Raw genomic sequence first — 22,500 nt, 5'->3', positions numbered from 1 at the left:
TCCACACACATCTGTATCAAACGTTCAGGCGAGGCAGCTCTGACTCCAACAACTGCAATCTGGGGTTTGTGTTCTTCCTCAAGACCCCCTCCTCCTCCTTGAGGTCCTGCAGGTGGCACCACTGTCAAGGGCGAGGGATTCGGAGGTGTGTGGGAAAGGGACGTCAATGTGGGAGTCGCTGGGCCGGGGGTGCTTGGAGCGGTGGATGAGGAAGAAGGGGTAGATGGTCGTGCTGGGATATGCGATGGAGTAGGAGTCATGGTGGTGCTCGTCCGGATGGTAGTTGCAGTTGTTGTAGTCGTGGATGTTGCTGAAGTTGAACATGCGCTGCTTTGATGTGATGCGAGTGAAGAACAACTGGCGGCTGCTGTGGTAATTACAGACGCCGTTGTGGAGATGGTTGAAGTGGATGTGGTAGTTATGGTGGCGGTTGATGTTGTAGTTGCCACAGCGCCTTGTTTGAGCAACCCCATGCAGCTCATGGCATCAGTAGGGTGATCCGACGGGGTAACGGCCCCAAGCAGGGATATGAGGATGTTGACGACGATGATTTCGATGATAATGATGGCGTTGACGAATGTGAAATATGTGATGAAAGTTGGATTGACGAATGCATTACTATAAGTGCGAAGCAGTTGTTATAAGGATTGTTGTTGTTGTTATAGTGATTTGTGATGCACCGTTGCATTGAATCAAAGTACATATACATCGCGGTTTAAATTGATTGCATTCTCCCCAAATCCTTCGATAAACCTGAAAAATCAATAAGTATTAAAGAGCTGAAAATTACTTGGATTTAATTATTTATTTATGTTTTGGCAGTTTTATGGGCCTGCCTCTCTCTCTCTCTCTCTCTCTCTCTCTCTCTCTCTCTCTCTCTCTCTCTCTCTCTCTCTCCCTCTCTCTCAACTGATTAGATTATGGAATTGTGAAGAGAGTAAATATACGAAACACATGGCGCTGGAATAATGCTAACAATTTTCCTAAGCGTGAACAGAACAATTAAACCTTATTCTACTAGTAATGTGCTGTCAAGCTATAACGCGGCTCTGTTCATTTAAACTTTAGTTGAGTTAGGCAACGTACTGTTGTCGAAGATTTTAGGGTTTTTAACGGCGCTTGCGACGACTGTTATGTGATTTCAGTGCCAGTAAAAAGAGGTATGATAGTTGAAAGTAGTTAATATGAATTTAAAATTACGGAAGAAGAGGGAAGACAAAGGGGCCTGGGTCGAACAGAGAACAGAAAATTCCACGAGCAATCCACCGATGTGCAAATTTTGACATTACGTACAAGTCCCATCCAGACACAAGCAAATGATCCCGCTATGAAGCATATACTCAAATGTTTACAAACTACAATATAATATATCATTCTAAACGAATAGTCAACAACAATCAGATATTATACAATACGAAATAGACAACTCTCTTATTTATTTATGCATGGAATTACATAATCAAGTTGTTTCCCCTTTTTTTTTCGCCATGGCCAATGCGCTATAGTGTACGCATGTAATTCACTCCTTCAGCAGATCATACAAATCCAAAAGTCAATTTCAAAAAGTCAAATGGTAGTGTCCCTTTAACCAGCTGACTGCCCTACTCTGTAAAGACAAGTAGGTAACAAATTTGGCCAGAAAACTCATACTTCAAACATTGATCGATTTAAATGACCATAATCTTGGTAAAAGCTGCCAAATCTGGGACCAAGGAAGACCACGCGTGGTCTCGGGTTTTCGGAGTTTTTGCCAAGATGAAGGTCATTTAAATCGATCAATATTTGAAGGACGTTTTCTGGACAAATTATAACTTGTGTCTTTCCAGAACAGGGCAGTTACATGGTTAAAGTAGATACGTCATAAGAGATATATGGGTCATGCGATTGGGAATTTACTCAAAATTTCTGTGGTGGATGGTAATTGATTGTTAACCTTTGCACATAACGTGAGTCGGTCTCAAAGTAATTACAACTAGTGGTTAGTAACATTTTCTAATGACCTTTTGGACTGGACGCTAATCAAAATCGCAAAGCACTGTCCACAAAATTAAGAGGACCCAGCAACCCAACAATCACTACCCGAGTAATCAGGATCTGAATAAAGAACATAATTTGGGACCGATTTAGTCTCCTTTGCTTGTGAGTCGAGTTGTCTACTAATTGGGGTATCACAAACACCAGATGACTATTTTGTACTAACATTACGATATTACAAATTATTCCGTCACTGCATGAAGTCAAGTACTCATTCATGTAGGCAGTGACTCAATTTGTAAAAGTGCAAATATTGTTTTCTTTTTCTTTTGAATAGTTGTTTATCAGTTATATCAGAATACAGCCCAGTGGGAATTAATCCCAGAACCAATATAATGGATATATGTGGAAACAGTTTAATTCAGCTTAATCCTAACCTTGAGTAATTGAACTATAAATTGGGGTTTCTCCTGTTTACAAACCAAAAGACTAATACTCGGAACATTATGTATGCGATTGATGTCACAGAATTTTACCATCCAGGGATTTGACAAGTTGTTACGACATAACACGACCTTACTTGACCGATTAGTAAGATCTATATTTAACACAGGTGGTGGTTTTGTATGCTGTTTACAGCTGATTTTGTTTTGCATGTAATCTGATGAGCTAAATTAGGACGATCGAAATTATTTTTCCAGCCGTTCCAGTCGCTGGAAAATGTGCTCAGCGGACAAGATTTATGATATGCACTCACAAATTAGCCTCAAAGTTATACAATTGGTCGGTTTGTTCATTTTACCTCATTAAGCTTAAAATTATAAAAATATCATTTAAATGTCTTATTATGCAATAGCACATAATAGCAAATAACATTGCGTGAATCATTCACAAAAGACAATTATACAACATGTTAAGTCAAAACTAACAACTCGTTCATAGGTTTGTTATTTACATTTTTTTAAATAAACAAAACTTTCTATTTTATTTCTGAGGAAAGAAAGAAAGACTCATTTGTTGAACAATAAGAAACCATGAGATAGATGGATGTTATGAAAGACATTCGGCGCGTGAATGTTTTTCCACAAGGCATAGTAAACTTGCCTTTATTTACATTTTCAACCAAAGGCAACTAGACCTACATATCGATGACATCCCAATTTACACCCGATATATTTTTTCTTTGTTGAAAAATACAAAAAAAAAATTGATCGTAAACCGACAATCTAACACCAATAGATAACTGGTTTTCAAAAGTTCAAAAAATGAGGACAAAGTATCGACTTTGCCTTAACTTTTTCGACACGTTAAAAAGCTATAACAACTATCTATACTCAGAGATGATTAGTTCTTCGGCTATACTTTTGGTGCTAGATGGTCAGTTTTTTTTTTTTTGTTTTTGTTTTTTTTTATAATTATCTAACCAAGAGAATCTGATGAAAAAGACTTTTCCATTGCTTTTAAAATTAAATTTGTTTTGGAGTATTTCTGTGATAAATTTTACGAAAAGGGGAGACACGCACACACACTCCCATATACAAACACACACAAACACACACACACCACATGTATATATATATATATATATATAATATTCTTAGTCATAATAAATCTGGCCTTAAATTTTTCTTGTTGAATGTAGGTGGGAATGGAATTTTTTTCTTCATTCTTTTTTATCAATTTCACTGTGAAGGGAATATTCTTGACAGCACATGCGCCAATTAAACACTGATGATTATTTTCTATATGTAATAGGCACATCTTAGGCTGAGCAGTATTCTAATTATTTGGATTAATTTTAATATTGGAATGACACGTGCATGAAAGATGACTGGCCATGTCAAGCTCCTACTGGTCGAGAGAAAATCTTTTATATTAAATTAAATCGACTATAAATCTGAAGTTTAATTCTCTCAGTAAGGGACTAGTAAATAAAAAGAGTTACCTCACTCCGGGATTTAACCATCAATTTTAAATTCATTACTCCTGGGATCCTTCTTATTTTATAAAATTTAATTGAAAGTTAAAGCTCTCTTTACATAATAATTATGTAGCGTACCACCCACTATTTCAAATCAAATGTAATTTCATCCCATACATTATTTTGAAACAACAAAGATCACAAATTATATGGTGCATTTTGAATTATTGCATGTATATTTATGATACTGTACTTAAATGAACACTTATACCTTATAAATTGCATTATTCACTAAAGGTCCACTGTTTTACAATATACTTCAGATATTTGTTGTTTTTTTTACTTTGGCACTTCATATTCATTGTAAATATTTTCATTTGTATCCCCTCAACTCGCCTCACTCTTCACTAACAGCCATAGAAGAACCATGGGATCGAAAATATATGATCATGGGAGCGAAAGCCGTTCGACCTCAACGCACTCAAATAACGGTAGAACCAATGATTGCACATTGGTTTTTCCAATGCAAAGTTTCCAACCCCAAGTCGAAACAATCGACCTTTTTATCGATCGCTGCTGTGAGCTGGCACAAGCATATCAAACTTGACTAGGAAAAATATGCATTAAATTCATCTATGCACCTGATAGAAGAGGTTTACTTGCTATTTCGAAATCTCCTCTAAACAACTGCCCAGAGTTGAAAGCCGCCCTAATACGGTACTGTGAGTGAAATCAACGCATACTCATAATATCGGAAACGATTCAAGACCTTACCTTAAAGATGGGGGGGGGGGGGGGGGGGGGGGGGGGGTGACGAGACATATAAACAACTAGCAACAGACAAGACATGCTCCAGTTCAGCTGAGAGAAATAAAGGACTATCACTATCAAATTCGCCTGAAACCTACGACGGGTTCTTTGACCTATGTATGGAAGAGCAGATATGTGCATTACGATGGCGACAGAGACAATGCGCTTCGTCGGGGAACAAGGGGCGCAAACTTTACAAGGCATAGCCAACTACTAGAGACTATGTAAGGAAGCTATGATTACAGGACATCATTAAATATGTGGACCGCTATACCGAGGCTTATATGATGGATAATCCACGAAGAGCCAACACCATCACCACTGTCTACAATCAACCTATCTACCAGCACTTTGGTACACGGGTATCGACCATTGGGAACAAAATGCACCACAAAACCGCATGTAGCTCAAATAACAATAAGCAGTGCATCTTTAAATATTGTGAACGTTGCAATATGAACAATCACAACACTTCGGAATGTAGGAAGTATCGATCAAGGACAAATATTAATGCCTCTGATCACCGCAACAATGACTCTCAGCGTAACATTCGTAAATCCATAGCCTGACATTGAGCAAAAAAAAAAAAAAATACGTCGAAATAAATGGCGGCAACAACCAAAAGAAAGAAAATCTTGAGTTGTATTCAATAATTTAATCAATGGCATCATTTATTGTTTCCTTGAACAGCACTACCAACAATTCACCTGAGCTGTACACAAATCGAAAATGACGTCACAATACCATGTCCTAGTGTCAGGCTATAAATTAACAAATAACAAAGGCTATGCTCCCAGACATCGATTTTGATCAAACGTATGTCAAAAGTCCAGTTATGGAAAGAATTTAGATGAAAGTATGCTCGGTTGTAAACGAATCTAAAAAATCAGAATCTGCTACAAACAAAACAATTGATAATGCCGTCAAAAGGCGTTTCTACAATATTAACGATCCAATCCTGATTAAATCAGTACCAAACCACAGTGGATCAGGGACAGACCTGATAATGAATAAATAATCCAAAAAAATCTTTTTAAAATAATAAAACAAAGAAAAATAAACGAAAACAAACAAAACAATAAAACAAACCAAACCAAACACCCCCCCCCCAAAAAAAAAACAAAAAAAAAAAAACAAAAAAAAAAAACATAACAAACCCCCCCAAAAACCCCCAACAAAACAACAAATACAGACCAACCCCCCCCCCCCCTCCAAAAAAAAAAAAAAACATACAACAAAAAACAACAAAAAAAAAAACAAAAAAACAAAACAACAAAAAACAAAACAAAAAAAACCCAAAACAACAACACAAACCGACAAAATCAAAACAAAATTACTCGGATGGAAACACAAAGTTTATAATGGCAATGTCATTAAAATATGAAGACAAACAACACATAAATCGCTATAATCAACAAAAACGTCCCCGATACTGACACGGCAACAGCGCCTCAACCACTCAATACATTTCAAACCCCCAATAAAAACTTCTGCGCTATAACGCACCAGCAGTCGACTACTGAACCCAAACCCATTATCACTGGATTCCTGGATTACAACCCAGAAACAATGACTCATAAAATGATTGTTCCGATTTAGGGCTACCCCACATCGGAGACTGACTCCGATGACCCGCACTGCCATCCTCTGCCGTCTTCCGGATAGAGACGTCGGGCAACGACAAAATACTAAGAATAAAGAGAAGAGCCGATAGACCTACCCATACCAAGCTCGAAAAAAAAACCCACAGAGGACGTTGGGTGCTTGGTATGGGTAGGTCTTGTGGCTCTTCTTTATATTCTTAGTATTTTGTCTCTATTACGATTCAAAACACATTGAAAGTGTGTAACCAGTCCTCCGGAAGACTACACATGAATAGCTTACATATTGGGTCATAAGGTGACATGACTATTTTATTAGCATGATTTATAGGAGGATTCTTTTAATTACTGGGCGTAAATTAGCGAGGATGGATGATCTTTATTGACGACTAGAATGCATTTATTTAGGCCAGTAAATAAGATGTCATCACTCTGAAACCAGATAATCATTTGCTCAATGGTAGGTATCCAGTCTTCCGGTGGACTGGTTTCACACTTCCTAGGAAATTGGAACCAGTATTTTGATATCAACACTTAACGTTCTTTATTCAACATTTCGACCTAACCAGTAATCAGTCAGCGGCTCAAATTTTACTGTACTTATATAAACATTAAACTTGTCAACCCCGTCAAATCAAACACCAAAACACTACACGGGACACCTGAGTCTCATCAAATCCGGTGATCGTGTTATAATATAACCGCCATTACAATTATAAATGAACAAGTAAATATTAGTGTAGTAAAAATAGTTACTTTCCACTTACATTCAATATGAAAGAAAATTCGTGACGGTACACTTTCTTTTTTGTCTTGTTTTGGTTCCAATGTCCTTGGAACATGTGTGCACGTAGCCAGTCCTTCGAAGGACAAATAACAACGATGTCTCTGTCCGGAAAAAAATTGTAATATCGCCTGACATGCGTCATGTCTCGTGCAACATGGTACGTGTTGTTGTTGGTCAGGGACCCCTTGTAAAGCGCTTTGAGCATATTTAGTGGATATTGCGCTGTATAAAAGCTCAATTTAAAATAATGAATAGGTTACATAGCGAATCATAAGGTGGTATAACTATTTTAGTAGAAGGTTGTATAGGCAGATTCTAAGAATTGAGAGACGTAAAGGAGCGAGGATGGATAATCTTTATTGACGACCAGCATACTATTCAGACTAGAAAATAAAATGTCATCACTCTGAAACCAGAAGATCATTTACAAAAGGTATGTCTTCAGCCCCAAAGAAGAGTCGTTTTACACTTCCAATGAGATAGGAACCAATTTTTTTGACATCGTGCTTTTCTTCATGTTGAGCTATGTACTCATCAAATTACCGGAGTAACCTCCCTCGAATTGATAAAATACGTTAATGAAGAGAAATTCAACCATAAGAAAGGCAATGTTATCAACGTGAATTTATCAAACAATCGCCCATTACAAAGTTAAGTAACTCATTCAACGGCTGTAATAACAAAGTTACACTTGGCATTCGTTTCCATGGAAATTACGATTAAACGATAACATTCATCTCTCCTCGCATCCTGGCAACGAGACATGCTCAATAATGAGAGTTAAAGTTCATTCACTCTTCAGTAACCAATAAGTTTTCTACACTACGATTACAAGCCAGAAAAGTCTAGTAATAAAAAAATAAATAAAGAAAAACAACAGTAAAACAATATGGCTCATCCGTCAACAAAGATTCTCTACAAAATCTAGCCACATCCCACCTCATGAGCTATTACAACAACAACAATAACAACAACAACAACAACAACAACAACAACAACAACAACAACAACAACAACAACAACAACAACAACAACAACAACACACACACCACCAAAAACACACCAAACCACCACCACCACCACCACCACCCACCACCACCACCACCACCACCCACGCACAGCAGCAGCAGCAGCAGCAGCACGCAGCAGCAGCGCAGCAGCAGCAGCAGCAGCAGCAGCAGCAACAGCAGCAAGACAACAACAACAACAACAACAACAACAACAACAACAACTACTACTACTACTACTACTACTACTACTACTACTACTACTACCACTACTACTACTACTACTACTACTACTACTACTACTACTACTACTACTACTACTACTACTTCTACTACTACTACTACTACTACTACTACACACAACAACAACAACAACAACAACAACAACAACAACAACAACAACAACAACAACAACAACAACAACAACAACAACAACAACAACAACAACAACAACAACAACAACAACAACAACAACAACAACAACAACAACACAACTAATACTACTACTACTACTACTAACTACTACTACTACTACTACTACTACTACTACTACTACTACTACTATACTACTACTACTACTACTACTAATACTACTACTACTACTACTACACTACTCTACTACTACTACCACCACCACTACTACTACTACTACTACTACTACTACTACTACTACTACTACTACTACTACTACTATTACTATTATTATTATTTTTATTATTATTACTATTATTATTACTACTACTTACAACAACAACAACAACAACAACAACAACTACTACTACTACTACTACTACTACTACTACTACTACTACTACTACTACTACTACTACTACTACTACTACTACTAATACTACTATTACTACTACTATTACTACTATTACTACTACTACTACTACTACTACTACTCCTCAACATCCTCATACGACTACAACTACACTACTACTACTACTACTACTACTACTACTACTACTACTACTACTACTACTACTACTACTAATACTAATACTACTACTACTACTACTACTACTACTACTACGACTGTTGTTGTTTTTGTCGTAGTTGTTGTTCGATAAATCTCATCATATTGGCAGATATTTGAGTGTAATGATTATTTATACATACTAGTTACAACAAGTTGACCAATACTTAGTTTTTTTATTTACGATGAAAAGTAACGGAGGCTATTCAATGACGTCATCATGAGATACTGGTGGATGAGACTGAAACGCCATACCTGAAATGAGGTAATGGTGACAGGTCTTTAATCATTCAGGCAATGGGGTGGGGGTGGGGGGGGGGGGGGGGGAGGAGGGAGAGGGAGGGGTAAACAGACGACACGACGACTTGACCATTGGTCAGCTGTGTTTGTTTCGAACACACTCTTGGATAAACGACATGCACTCTATAAGAGAGGGAGAGAGAGAGAGAGAGAGAGAGAGAGAGAGAGAGAGAGAGAGAGAGAGAGAAAGAAATGAGAGAGAAAGAGAAAGAGAGAGAGAGAGAGAGAGAGAGAGAGAGAGAGAGAGAGAGAGAGAGAGAGAGAGAGATGGAAACTGTATTGATGTTTCTCAAAATAAAATATTATTACAAATGGAAATAGTTTAAATAAATAAATATTCACCATGATCAATGCACTTTGCAATTTGCTAATCCAGCAAGCTTCATGGAACCATGCACAAAAGACAGTCTTTATGTCCTAACATTCTTGCAATATCCGTCACTACAGGATTCATGAAATTAATGAATTACTTATACTTTTCGCCAGGTCTAATCGCTGACAAAAGGAGTTGGGGGGGGGGGGGGGGAGGAGATCAATCAAACGGCAACAGAGCTATCTTGGCAGTCATATATAATAAAAGAGGACACACATTAGACTATGGAACTTGAAAAAAAAGTAAGTCATTAACTTCAAGGCTGATGAAACCGATGACCAATCAGTTTTATAAAAATGCTTGCAACCCATTGGATACGCCATTGCAAAGAACTTTCCGTGAAACCTAATAGATCCATATTTATCTAATCACGATTAAATAAAGGCCATGAGAAAAAATAAACAAACAAAACAACCCTTAATTCAACCTGTGGTCAAAACGGGTCCCTTGGCGAGGGAAATTCTCCACATAATTATTATGAATGCCCTATAGCTACACAAACACTTTTTGGCAGACAGAAGCGTTCGTAAAATATTAATAATAATAATAATAATAATAATAATAGTAATAATAATAATAATAATAATAATAATAATAATAATAATAATAATAATAATAATAATAATAATAATAATAGGGGTAGACTAAGTTCTAGAGCGATACCGGTCACATTATTATTTGTGATCGAGTACACTACCAACTGAGTCGTTGAATTAAAGTCAAACGTAAAACAGTCACATATATGTCTATTATTTCTTCTTTTTAATTAATGAAAACATTGTGCAGTGGTTCAGTCCTTTATTGATAGTTCACATAGATAACCATTATAATTAATTATTGCTTACTCGTCACTGATTCCAGCAACAGTCTTTTGCAGAGTTCTTTATCGTATTAGCAACGCAAAGATGGGGCATTGAAAAACGTTACTCACGTTTCATAAAAAAAAATTAGGTACTAACCGGTATTAACAATGTCTCCTACCGAAAGGGAAATAATAAAAGCGTATTAAAGACTGCATGTCTCATCCTGCATGTTAAGTGTTGCTGTTGGCTTGTGACCTCTTGTCTTGAGCTTGGAGCACATTAAATGTTAATATAATAGAAGATCATTTATTTACCGTTTGCTTTTTGTTTTTGTTGTTGTTGTTTTTGTTTTTGGCCGAAGAATGTTTATAGCTCGGAACGGAACGTTCCTTGTTATAATATTTTTGATCTGTCATTATTGAGTTTTCAAATCCTGTTCATTTGATGTTTTATATATTCATCGGAAAATGGAAATGTATGTTTTTAGCTTCTGGACCCTTGATATTACAATCGATAATTCTGTGCGGTGTCTTTTATTAAGAGATAACAAGGGCTGTGCAAACGGCTGATCTCTCTCTCTCTCTCTCTCTCTCTCTCTCTCTCTCTCTCTCTCTCTCGCACAAACACGCTCACAACTCTGCCTCTCTCTCTCTCTCTCTCTCTCTCTCTCTCCCTCTCTCTCTCACTCTCTCTTTTCCATAAACACGCTCACACTGTTTCTCTATATATCTCAGGTCTTCCATTCCCTACCACTCTCCATTATTCAATAACTCTCTCTCTCTCTCTCTCTCTCTCTCTCTTATATATATATATATATATATATATATATTATATATATATATATCCCTCCATCTCTCTCTCTCTCTTTCTCTCTCCCACCCTCTCCATTCCTATCTTCCCACATCTCTCTCTTACATTCATTATTGATCACTTAAAATGACCCCCTACTTGTCCAAAAAAGTCTCAAACCTGAGATTTTTTCTTAATTAAAAACAATCAGATTTGAGACTTTTTGAAAAGTTCAAGGCCTTTTTATCGATCGATATTTGAAGTAATTTTTTCCAGGCCAAAATAGGAAATGTTTTGTCAGAATAAACAGTCAACGATGGATACACCTTTTGTGTTCCAAAATAACACATTCGTTTGCATTTAATACACTATATTATGTTTGCAGACATGCCAACTACAACAAATAATCGTAAATTTACGAACTTTAGGCTCCAACTACAGAACGACATAGGCCTGCATTGATTCAATATCAAGTCAGAAAGGACAAGACCTATATTCAAAACGTTGATGTGTGATTTAATATTTCTAATGGCAAATTATGCATGGGTACAATTATCTAATTTATTATAGCGATTACTCTATTGTCCATTTGAAAACACTAATTTTTTTAATGCCCTAGTTTTATCCTTCTTCAAAGTCAATCTCTCTCTCTCTCTCTCTCTCTCTCTCTCTCTCTCTCTCTCTCTCTCTCTCTCTCTCTCTTCTCGACTCGTTCACCCATCAGTCCATCCATCCGTTCTTCTCCACACCATTTCGTTCACTTATCCATCAGGCCTTCTGACCCTTATTCTGTCTATCCATCCATCAGTCCTTCCACATCCTTAGACAATCCTTACACCCATTCGTCCTTCTCCTCAGTTATCCCAACCAACCATCTATCCTTACTTTCTTCCACATCAAAATTTCTTCCATCCATCCGTCCATCCACCCATCCATTCATCCGGGATACTCTATTTTATTCCGTCCGTCAGTCCGACTCTCTATCCAGTTCTAACTCATCTTCTTCTGTCCACTCATAATATATCCTTCCCCACCTTATTCGGTCCATCCACATCCAACAACACAATGCATACCATATAGGCAGACAAATTGAATCAACCATCCAATATACGAGAAACTCCCTTTCCTCCATTTATTTCACCCAATCTCTCTCTCTCTCTCTCTCTCTCTCTCTCTCTCTCTCTCTCTCTCTCTCTCTCTCTCTCTCTCCCTCCCTCTCCCTTCCACCCCCCCTTCTCTCTCTCTCCACTCAGAGATCTACTGGCTCTGTGCTGTTATGTAAGACCTCTCCTCGGATCGATATGAAGAAGCGCCCCTTAGGCAGAGACGGCGAGCCACGCGATGAGAGATGGGAGCAAGAAAACGAGGTAAAATTTTGGTGAGAGATATAGATAGATAATAATAGATAATATATGATCAGATAGATAAAAATATATAAATGTATATATAGAGAGACTGACAGATAGACAGATGGAGAATTCGATAGATAGATAGATAGATAGATAGATAGATAGATAGATAGATAGATAGATAGATAGATAGATAGATAGATAGATAGATAGATAGACAAATCGATAGATAAATAGATAGATATATAGATAGATAGATAGATAGATCGATAGATATACATGTTGGTAGTTAAGTAGATAAATCGATAGAGAGAGATGGTCCGACACACAGACGGGTCAGACATGCAGGATTATAGATATATAAATAGACAGACAGACAGACAAACAGAAAGAAAGGTAGATATAGATAGATAGACAGATAGATAGGTAAGATAAGATAGACAGATAGATAAATAGATAGAGATAGAAAGATTGTGAGTGGGACAGATAGAAAGATTGTGTGAGAGATATATAAATTGAGAGAAAGATATATATATATATATATATATATATATATATATATATATAGATAGATAGATAGATAGATAGATAGATAGATAAACAGATAACGCTACCCAAGAAAATAATGACCGTTGCAGATAGGTGATGGCACCAAAAAGAAATTAACTGAAAGGCTGTTAAAGATCCGTGATCGTTGATAAAGGGCACCCAATAAAAAGAGGTGATATACAAAGTGAAACTCTTCAGATTGCTGAGAGAGAGAGAGAGAGAGAGAGAGAGAAAGAGAGAGAGAGAGAGAGAGAGAGAGAGAGAAAGAGAGAGAGAGAGAGAGAGAGAGAGAGAGAGAGAGAGAGAGAGAGAGCTGGGTTCTTATAATATATATGATGCATTTGAGTAAAAAAAAAAATCTTTTTCTGCGTTATGCACAAGGAACAAAATATACATTTATTATCCGTAGAAAAACATTGCTAGCGACATTATTAGATAATGGGTTACAAAATATAAATAAATATGAAGCTTTATAATAAAGAGCATTTCCATGGTAAAACATTCATGTTAGGTGTTCTTTTGGTATTAACATTCTTACAAGTCCGTAATTGGAATAGCCAGGTACTCATTCAGACCTGAGTCGAGTGGGGTAATGTGTGCTAAGTGCCTAAATCCGCCATGAGCACACGTCGGGATTATCCACGATCCCTGTCACACATCCAACCACTGACCACGCTTAACGCCGCTGGAGGTTTGTGACAAGACGTGACACCGTATCGCTAAGCCAGACAGCCACCATCGGTTATGTTAAAACAACAACATTAGAAACAACAATAACGACGATGACGAGGGCAAAACAAAAACAACAATAGTGACGATGACGAGGGCAAAACAAAAACAACAATAACGACGATGACGAGGGCAAAACAAAAACAACAATAGTGACGATGACGAGGGCAAAACAAAAACAACAATAACGACGATGACGAGGGCAAAACAAAAACAACAATAATGACGATATGAGGGCAAAACAAAAACAACAATAGTGACGATGACGAGGGCAAAACAAAAACAACAATAACGACGATGACGAGGGCAAAACAAAAACAACAATAGTGACGATGACGAGGGCAAAACAAAAACAACAATAGTGACGATGACGAGGGCAAAACAAAAACAACAATAGTGACGATGACGAGGGCACGACAAAAACAACAATAATGACGATGACGAGGGCACGACAAAAACAACAATTATGACGATGACGAGGGCAAGACAAAAACAACAATAATGACGATGACGAGGGCAAGACAAAAACAACAATAATGACGATGACGAGGGCAAGACAAAAACAACAATAATGACTATGACGAGGGCAAGACAAAAACAACAATCATGAATATGACGAGGGCAAGACAAAAACAGCAATAGTGGCGAGAAAAAAAACCAACAAAACAACAACAATAACGACGATGACGACGGCAAAAACAAAAACAAAACAAAAACAAACAACAATAGTGATGATAAGCGTAAGAAACAACACAACACAGCTAACTCTACTATAACTATTAGACTGCAATACTAACATCACTGCTGTTAGTACCACTACTGTCACTACCACTAATACAAGAACAACACCAACAACAACAATAACTACTACTACTACTACTACTACTACTACTACTACTACTACTACTACTACTACTACTACTACTACTACTACTACTACACTAATACTACTACTACTACTACTACTACTACTACTACTACTACTACTACTACTACTACTACTACTACTACTACTACTACTACTACAACTACAACTACTAACTACACTACTACTATACTACTACTACACTACTACTACTACTACTACACTACTACTACTACTACTACTACTACTACTACTACTACTACTACTACTACTACTACTACTATTACTACCACTACCACCAACAACATTGACATTACGACCTATTCACCACTACGGTCCATCATCACCACTACCACTTGGCCTGACGAGAGCCACGATCATACAATTAATATTCACACTATCGTGGTGGTAGTATTGATCCCAAAGTAATTCTCTATTCTTATCAACAGATGTCACTGACGAATGATTTGAACACACAACCCCCCCCCCCCCCCCCCCCAACTCTCTCCCACCTCCCCTACTCATAGAATATATAAACTAACACAGACACACATATAAACGCACGCACACACACACATTCATTACACACACACAAACATGCGCATGCGCTGTCCTTTTCCAGCACATTATAAAACCTTACACTCACTCACGCAGAGTATGATTAATTATGTCTTGACATTTAATACCCCCCCCCCCCCTTCCCCCCACCCATCTTTTTTTTTTTTCAAATGACGGGTACTGACTTGGATAACGCTAATAAAATACGGCTAGTATTAAATGTCCACGGTCGAGACGATTGATTATGGGAGTATAATGATAAATATTAGTGATACCAGATAAAAGTGTGCTAGAATAAACAGAATCAAAAAATATATAAACAGAATAGATGATTAAATATATCAACGTTTCTATAGAACGAACGAAGTTGACGTCACTCAGCTCTTTGTTAGTATTTTTAGACAGCTATTTTGGTGATAAGTTCTCACTATTAATCAGATTTATAAACGTTCAGGGTTACACACAGTATTGTGTGTTGGTATGTTATATCGGACTGGCGGATGTTGTGAATATTTTACCTAAACGCATATCATCAATAAAGCAGCTCGACAAACTCTTCACGCTCAAAGTATTGCACACTACTTTGTCAACTCTCCAATCAGGCCATTTTATAATGGAAACGCGCTTCCGCTTCATACAGTATTAGGCGCCCCTTAGGGGTCCATTTTGCACTATCACTCTTAAAATATCCTCCCTGCTAAAATCCAGGTATTCGTTCACACCTGAATCAAGAGGGATAATGCGTATAAAACACCTTGCCTAAGAACACAAAACTAGGGCCGACTGATATCATCGTTACCCACTCAGTCACTGATCACGGCCTACGATTGTCTGGCTGTTCGGCTTTATAGAGTAAGGGACTGTACTGCCGTACTTTGGAAAAACCCATATTGATATTATATTTTAACATTTGGCCAGAAAACTCGTCCTTCAAATATCGAACGATTTAAATGACCCTCATCTTTTGCAAAAAACTCTCAAACCTGGGACTTCGCGAAGTGCTAATATGTGCACCCAGGTTGGGAGTATAAAACAGAAACCGAAAGCGCCTTTAATAAAACTTTGAGCCAGATAATTTGATTGATATTTTTTTTTAAACACAAAAATATATTTTATGGGGGGGGGGGGGGGGGGGGGGGTATAAGATATAAATAGCAAAATATATTATGAGAACCCTGAAATTAACTGTGGCTGATAATCATAACGTCACCATCACAGCGTTTTTTATATAAAATTCACCAACTACAACGTTACCGTTTTTATAACTAAAATTACAAAGGTATAAATATAACAATCTGTCAACTCTTAATTAAGCAAAAAACCAAGCGGCTAACATGCATGGTCTGTAAAACGGATCCCAAACTAAAAGAATGAAATGAAGAGCTGTTTGTAAAGAGTGGTTCATAAAGTCATGGACTTGCCATCAAAAGGAGAATAAGCTATCTTTTGAAAATGGTTTTATGTCTCAATGAGCAAGAAACAACACACGAAAAAAATATGAAGAGGAAAACGAAGAAGGTTTTAAATTATGATCACCAAAATGTGAGATTTAACTTTGTGATGCTTAACCCCCCCCCCCCCCCCCAAAAAAAAAAAAAAAAAAAAAAAAAAAAAAAAAAAAAAAAAAAAAAAAAAAACAACAAAAAAAAAAAAAAAACAAAACAAAACAAAAACAAAAACAAAAACAAACAAACAAACAAAACAAAACAAAAAAACCCACAAAAAACAACGAAAAAATAAACAAACAAAAACAAAACAAAATAAAAACAACAAAAACCAAGATCTAGGTTAAAGGATCGAATGCTAAACTGGCAGCGAAAAGTTGAATCATTTAGAAGCGCTCTTTACTCATATGTTCTCTCATCATACTAGGATATATAAAACAAGTACCTGGTCGGAAACAACATTCTCTAAGTCGAAAAGATTGTTAGTATTATTATTAATGTGACAGGCTGCAAACGTTGCTTTGGCTTAGGGTTGCTATGTTAGGTCTCCATAGTCATGAACACAACCTTTAACCCTCTCATTACCACCTGCAGCAAAATTGGCACATTTGTTACTACACAATATGCATTTTTTTCTTATTCAGATTTATGTCGTACACCACAATGCTTTTTGTTTAATTAATAAGAACATAAAGTTGTTTTGTAGAGAGATCGTTTGAATTTAAAAAATCTAATTTTTCTCCTGGGTAAGCCTGCCATTTTTGGGAAAATACTGAAAATGGTCGGTAAGGAGAGAGTTAAATCTGTATTAGAACACATTTAAATTTAGTGGGCAATGTTCTTTATAAAAGCTCACGTTCTTTACTTAGACTTTACATTACAAGTTAAAATATGGCTTTAAACCACAGCCTTCTGAGTATTTGTGTTGAACTAATCTATTGTATTTTACTCTATAGATTGAAAGAAGTTGACATCACTCAGCTCTTTGTGATCATTTTTGACAGCCTGTAAGTGATAAGTACAGGCTAATAAATCATATCAATTAGATTATCAATGTTAAAGGTTACCCAAAGTATTGTGTGCTTTGGTATTTTATTTGACTGGAGATGTGAGTATTTAACCTAAACGCATAGCATCAATTAAAAGTTCATGTTCTTTTCTCAGACTGTACACAACAAGTTATAAAATATACCTACCTGTATTGGATAATTTGAACAAACGTTTATCACAACCAACTCTCGTAAGTATAATTCATCAGCCTCGCCTTTCAATTTACGCGGCCTTGCATTATTAACCAGTTAACTTTCGCACTTTGAAAAAGACACATATTAAAATATTTGGCCAGAAACTCGTCCTTCAAATATCGATCGATTTAAACGACCATCATCTTGACAAAAACTCTCAAACTTCGCGAAGTCCTAGGTTTGAGAGTTTTGTGAAAATGAGGGTCAATGAAGAGTTGTTTGTAAAGAGTGGGTCATCAAGTCATTTGAAGGACGATTTTCTGGCCAAACATCTAATTAGTGTTTCTCCAGATTGCGGCAGTTAACTGGTTAAAACTGCTTATGGATGATCGATAACTAGGTGATAAAGAATAAGACTTAATAGTATATACGGCACGACCCACAATATCACCACAGGACACTTTGAGAAAGTAATAAACGAAAATAATATACAATGGTGCATGAGAGTCACGTATACATGTTACCGAAAAAGAAGTTTGTTGAATGATTTTTGGTGAAAGAAAATGCAACACAATAATAAGAACAACTACAAGAAGAACAAGAACAACAACATCAACAACAAAAACAAAAACTACTACTACTACTACTACTACTACTACTACTACTACTACTACTACTACTACTACTACTACTACTACTACTTCTACTACTACTACTACTACATCTTCCGCCATCAAAATCGGTCGATATTTGAAGGACGAGTTTTCTGAGCAAATTTTTAAATACAAATTTTTCTAGAGTACAACAGCTCACTGGTTAATCGATTGATAATTTGAAGTATAAGTTTTCTGGCCAAAATGAGAAAGAGACAAACAACAGCTGAATGATATCCTGTCGTACTTTAACAAAAGGCATTATTTTCAAAATTCCTGGTCAGAAAATAAAATTACATTATATTGCAAGCGACTAATTTGATCCTCAACAATTTACCAACATTGTTAAAAAGTCTCGGTTCTGAGACTCCATTTGAAAAGGCAAACAAGAAAGAGGACATCTCAAATGAACGATAATTTAAAGAATACGTTTTCTGGCCAAAATGAGAAAAACAAAATGAGTTATGTCGGAGCCCAGCAGCCGCCGTAATGCCGAAGTGGGGAAGACAGTCAGTTTTCCTTCGCCCCATCGATTTTCTTACACCAGTCGGCTTGGCCATACGAATTAAGGATAGAAAAATACAAGAAAGAAGCATCGCACAAGACGGCGCATCTTACAAACCGTCCGTCCTTGCCGCCTCAATTTCTCTTATCGACCCACCACTCTGGCATGACACTTGCGTAAGTCGTCGTCGTCGTCATCGTCGTCGTCGTTGTCATCATCATAATCATCATCATTATCATCATCATCATCATCGTCATCATCATCATAATAACCATTGTCATCATTATCATTATTTTCATCATTATTATCATCATCATCATCATCATCATCATCATCATCATCATCATCATCATCATCATCATCGCGTAAGTCGTCGTCGTCATCGTCGTCGTCGTTGTCATCATCATAATCATCATCATTATCATCATCATCATCATCGTCATCATCATCATAATAACCATTGTCATCATTATCATTATTTTCATCATTATTATCATCATCATCATCATCATCATCATCATCATCATCATAACCATCATCAAAGCATTATGACCCTACCACCAGGCAAGCTTCATTACTATTGTTATCATTAGGTACGATAAATCCTGTTGTTGTTGATCATGTTGTTTTGGTAGTCGTTGTTGCTGCAGCAGCGTTATAGTTTTTGAGGTTAGTGACGATATAATGATGGTGCTAATACTGGTGTCGAACGACAACAAGTACAAATAAATAAATATGAACATTGATAAAGGGCATTGTTACGGATTTACCATGATCAAGGCGTTTCACAATTTTTCAGTTATTCATTCAGCAGGCCATATGACATATATTTCCATTGCATACAATATCAGTCGCCTATCAGGCATCCTTTTGGTACCAACACTCTTAGAATATCCGTCACTGCCTGTAGCAGGGTACTCATTCACACTTGAGTCGAGTGGCGTAATGTGTGTAAAGGACACAGCGTCGGGACCAGAATTTCCTCAGATCACCGTCACGCATCTCCCCACAGACCACACTAAACATTGACTTTTTGTAAGAAGACGAGACCTGCTGGGCCACTGACCAATGAAGTTCAATTGATGCTATGCCTTTAGGTAAAATACTCACAACATTCGCCAGTAAAATTGAACATACCAACACACAAAACTGTGTGTAACTTCGAACGTTTATAGTCTGATTGATATAATTAAGTGAGAACTAATCACTGACAGACTGTCTAAAAATAATAACTAAGATCTGAGTGGCGTCAACTTCGTTCCTTTTATGCCGAAAACATTACCCCACATTGCCCTTTAGTTTCATATCTTGATATTATCATTTTAGCTTCCCCCTGTCCAACCAACAGTGATTGGGTAGCTGGGTTTGTTAGACCTGGCGGAAAGTACTTTGCGATAGTATCAAGAGTCTTACTGAAAGAATCTAGCGAGAACAAATCAACCAACTGCGGTCTTAAAGCAATAACAAAGATTAAAGAGGAAAGAGCCATCGACTTCATTCATTCTATTCGCGCTAAGCGTTTAGATAAAATACTCACAACATTCGCCAGCAATATTAAACATATCAACACACAAAACTATGTGTAACACTGAACGTTTATAGATTCAGAGTATACGTTTGGCTAAGAAGCTCACAACATTGCCATCCTGATATTTTACGGACCAACACACAAAACTCTGTGTAACCATGAACTTTTGTAGTCTGGATAATAGATAGAATGCGCTTGGCCAAGGAGTTCACAACATTGCCATCCGGAAGTATAACGGACCAACACACAAACTCTGTGTAACCATGAACTTTTATAGTCTGGTTAATACAGTTTAGTGAGAACAACTCACAAATGCGGATGGCAAAAACAATAACAAAGGCCTGAGTGACGTCATCTTCGAACTATCTATAGAGTTAAGTGAGAATTGTTCATAATCGTGGATGGCAAAAAAAATAAAAAATAAAAAAAATAAAAAAGATCCGAGTGACGTCAACTTCATTCTATCTTTAGTCTGATTGTTATAGATAGAATGCGCTTGGCCAAGGAGTTCACAACATTGCCATCCGGAAGTATAACGGACCAACACACAAACTCTGTGTAACCATGAACTTTTATAGTCTTGTTAATACAGTTTAGTGAGAACAATTCACAAACACGGATGGCAAAAACAATAACAAAGGCCTGAGTGACGTCATCTGCATACTATCTATAGTCTGGTTAATACAGTTTAGTGAGAACAACTCACAAACGCGGATGGCAAAAACAATAACAAAGGCCTGAGTGACGTCATCTGCATACTATCTATAAGTTAACGATGGCTACGGCTCGAGTGTCAGGCTATAGATAGTTCGAAGATGACGTCACTCATGTTTTTGTTATTGTTTTTTGCCATCCGCGTTTATGAGTAATGCTCACTGAACTGTATTAACCCGACTACAAACGTTCATGGATACACACAGTTTTGTGTGTTGGTCCGTTATACTTCCGGATGGCAATGTTATGAGCTTCTTTGCCAAGCGCATACTATCTATAAGTTAACGATGGCGACGGACAAACCCCCAAATGATGTCAAAAGACAAGTCAGGGCCACACAAGAAAACACATCGTGAATTTTATTCATCAGTTCAACCAATGAGATCATTCATTTCCTTAAACTCTACTAACGCCAACTCACTAGGCGCTCCAAAAACCTGAAAATGACGTCAAAATATGGGTCTTAGTGGGTTTTACCAATGTATTTTCAGTCATGACGCATTGTCGTTGTAAACTGACTCAGGATAAATACTTTTGGCCTTTACTCGAAATGCACTTACAAATTTAATAATCCAACGGGAAATAGTATATTATAACATAACCAGCAGTATATAAAAAACCCAAGTAGAATAAGGATTAAAAAACAATAAATTGCACTAATTAATTGGAAAAATAGATAAAACATGACCCGTCCAGTCTCATTGACAATATAGAACGTGAACTGACAGTCACGTAATTATTCATTTATTCATTTATAACCCGATTCGGATTTGGGGTACGAGATAGAGTTAACTTTTAGAGGATTTGGCCAGGATTTTTTAAACTTCAAATAGATAGAATGAAGTTGACGTAACTCTGGTCTTTGTTATTGTTTTTTGCCATCCACGTTTATGAGTAATTTTCATTAAACTGCATTATCCAGACTTAAAGTTCACGGTTACACATAGATTTGTGTATTTGTCCTTTGGATGGCAATGTGAGCTTCTTAGCCCTCAATTTATCGAAAAATATTAACATGGGATATTTCTTTCTCTTCATCGGGTATGTATGAGTGCAGTTCCAGGATATAAGCATTTA

At 36.9% G+C, this 22,500-nt stretch overlaps 1 protein-coding gene across 6 annotated transcripts in view; it reads right to left on the bottom strand.

Annotated features, from left to right (window-relative positions):
- LOC144956062 (ras guanyl-releasing protein 3-like) overlaps positions 1-22,500 on the bottom strand; it is a 107,546-nt gene that overhangs the window by 42,576 nt on the left and 42,470 nt on the right. For all 6 annotated transcript variants that reach the window (XR_013641868.1, XR_013641870.1, XR_013641873.1 and 3 more), the window contains exon 2: positions 1-753. This exon is cut by the window's left edge and continues 8 nt beyond it. Coding sequence is in view for 3 of the 6 variants with exons in the window: in XM_078886386.1 (XP_078742512.1) it covers positions 1-482 (482 nt within the window). In the remaining 3 variants the exon portion in view is untranslated. The remainder of the gene's footprint in view (positions 754-22,500) is intronic.

Source organism: Berghia stephanieae, chromosome 1, assembly GCF_034508935.2.
Source record: "Berghia stephanieae isolate SIO BIC M18660-M18661 chromosome 1, UCSD_Bste_1.3, whole genome shotgun sequence".
NCBI classification, from domain to species: Eukaryota; Metazoa; Mollusca; class Gastropoda; order Nudibranchia; family Aeolidiidae; genus Berghia; species Berghia stephanieae.
The sequence above is the reverse complement of the archived record's forward strand: the minus strand, read 5'-3'. Positions and strand labels throughout refer to the sequence as shown.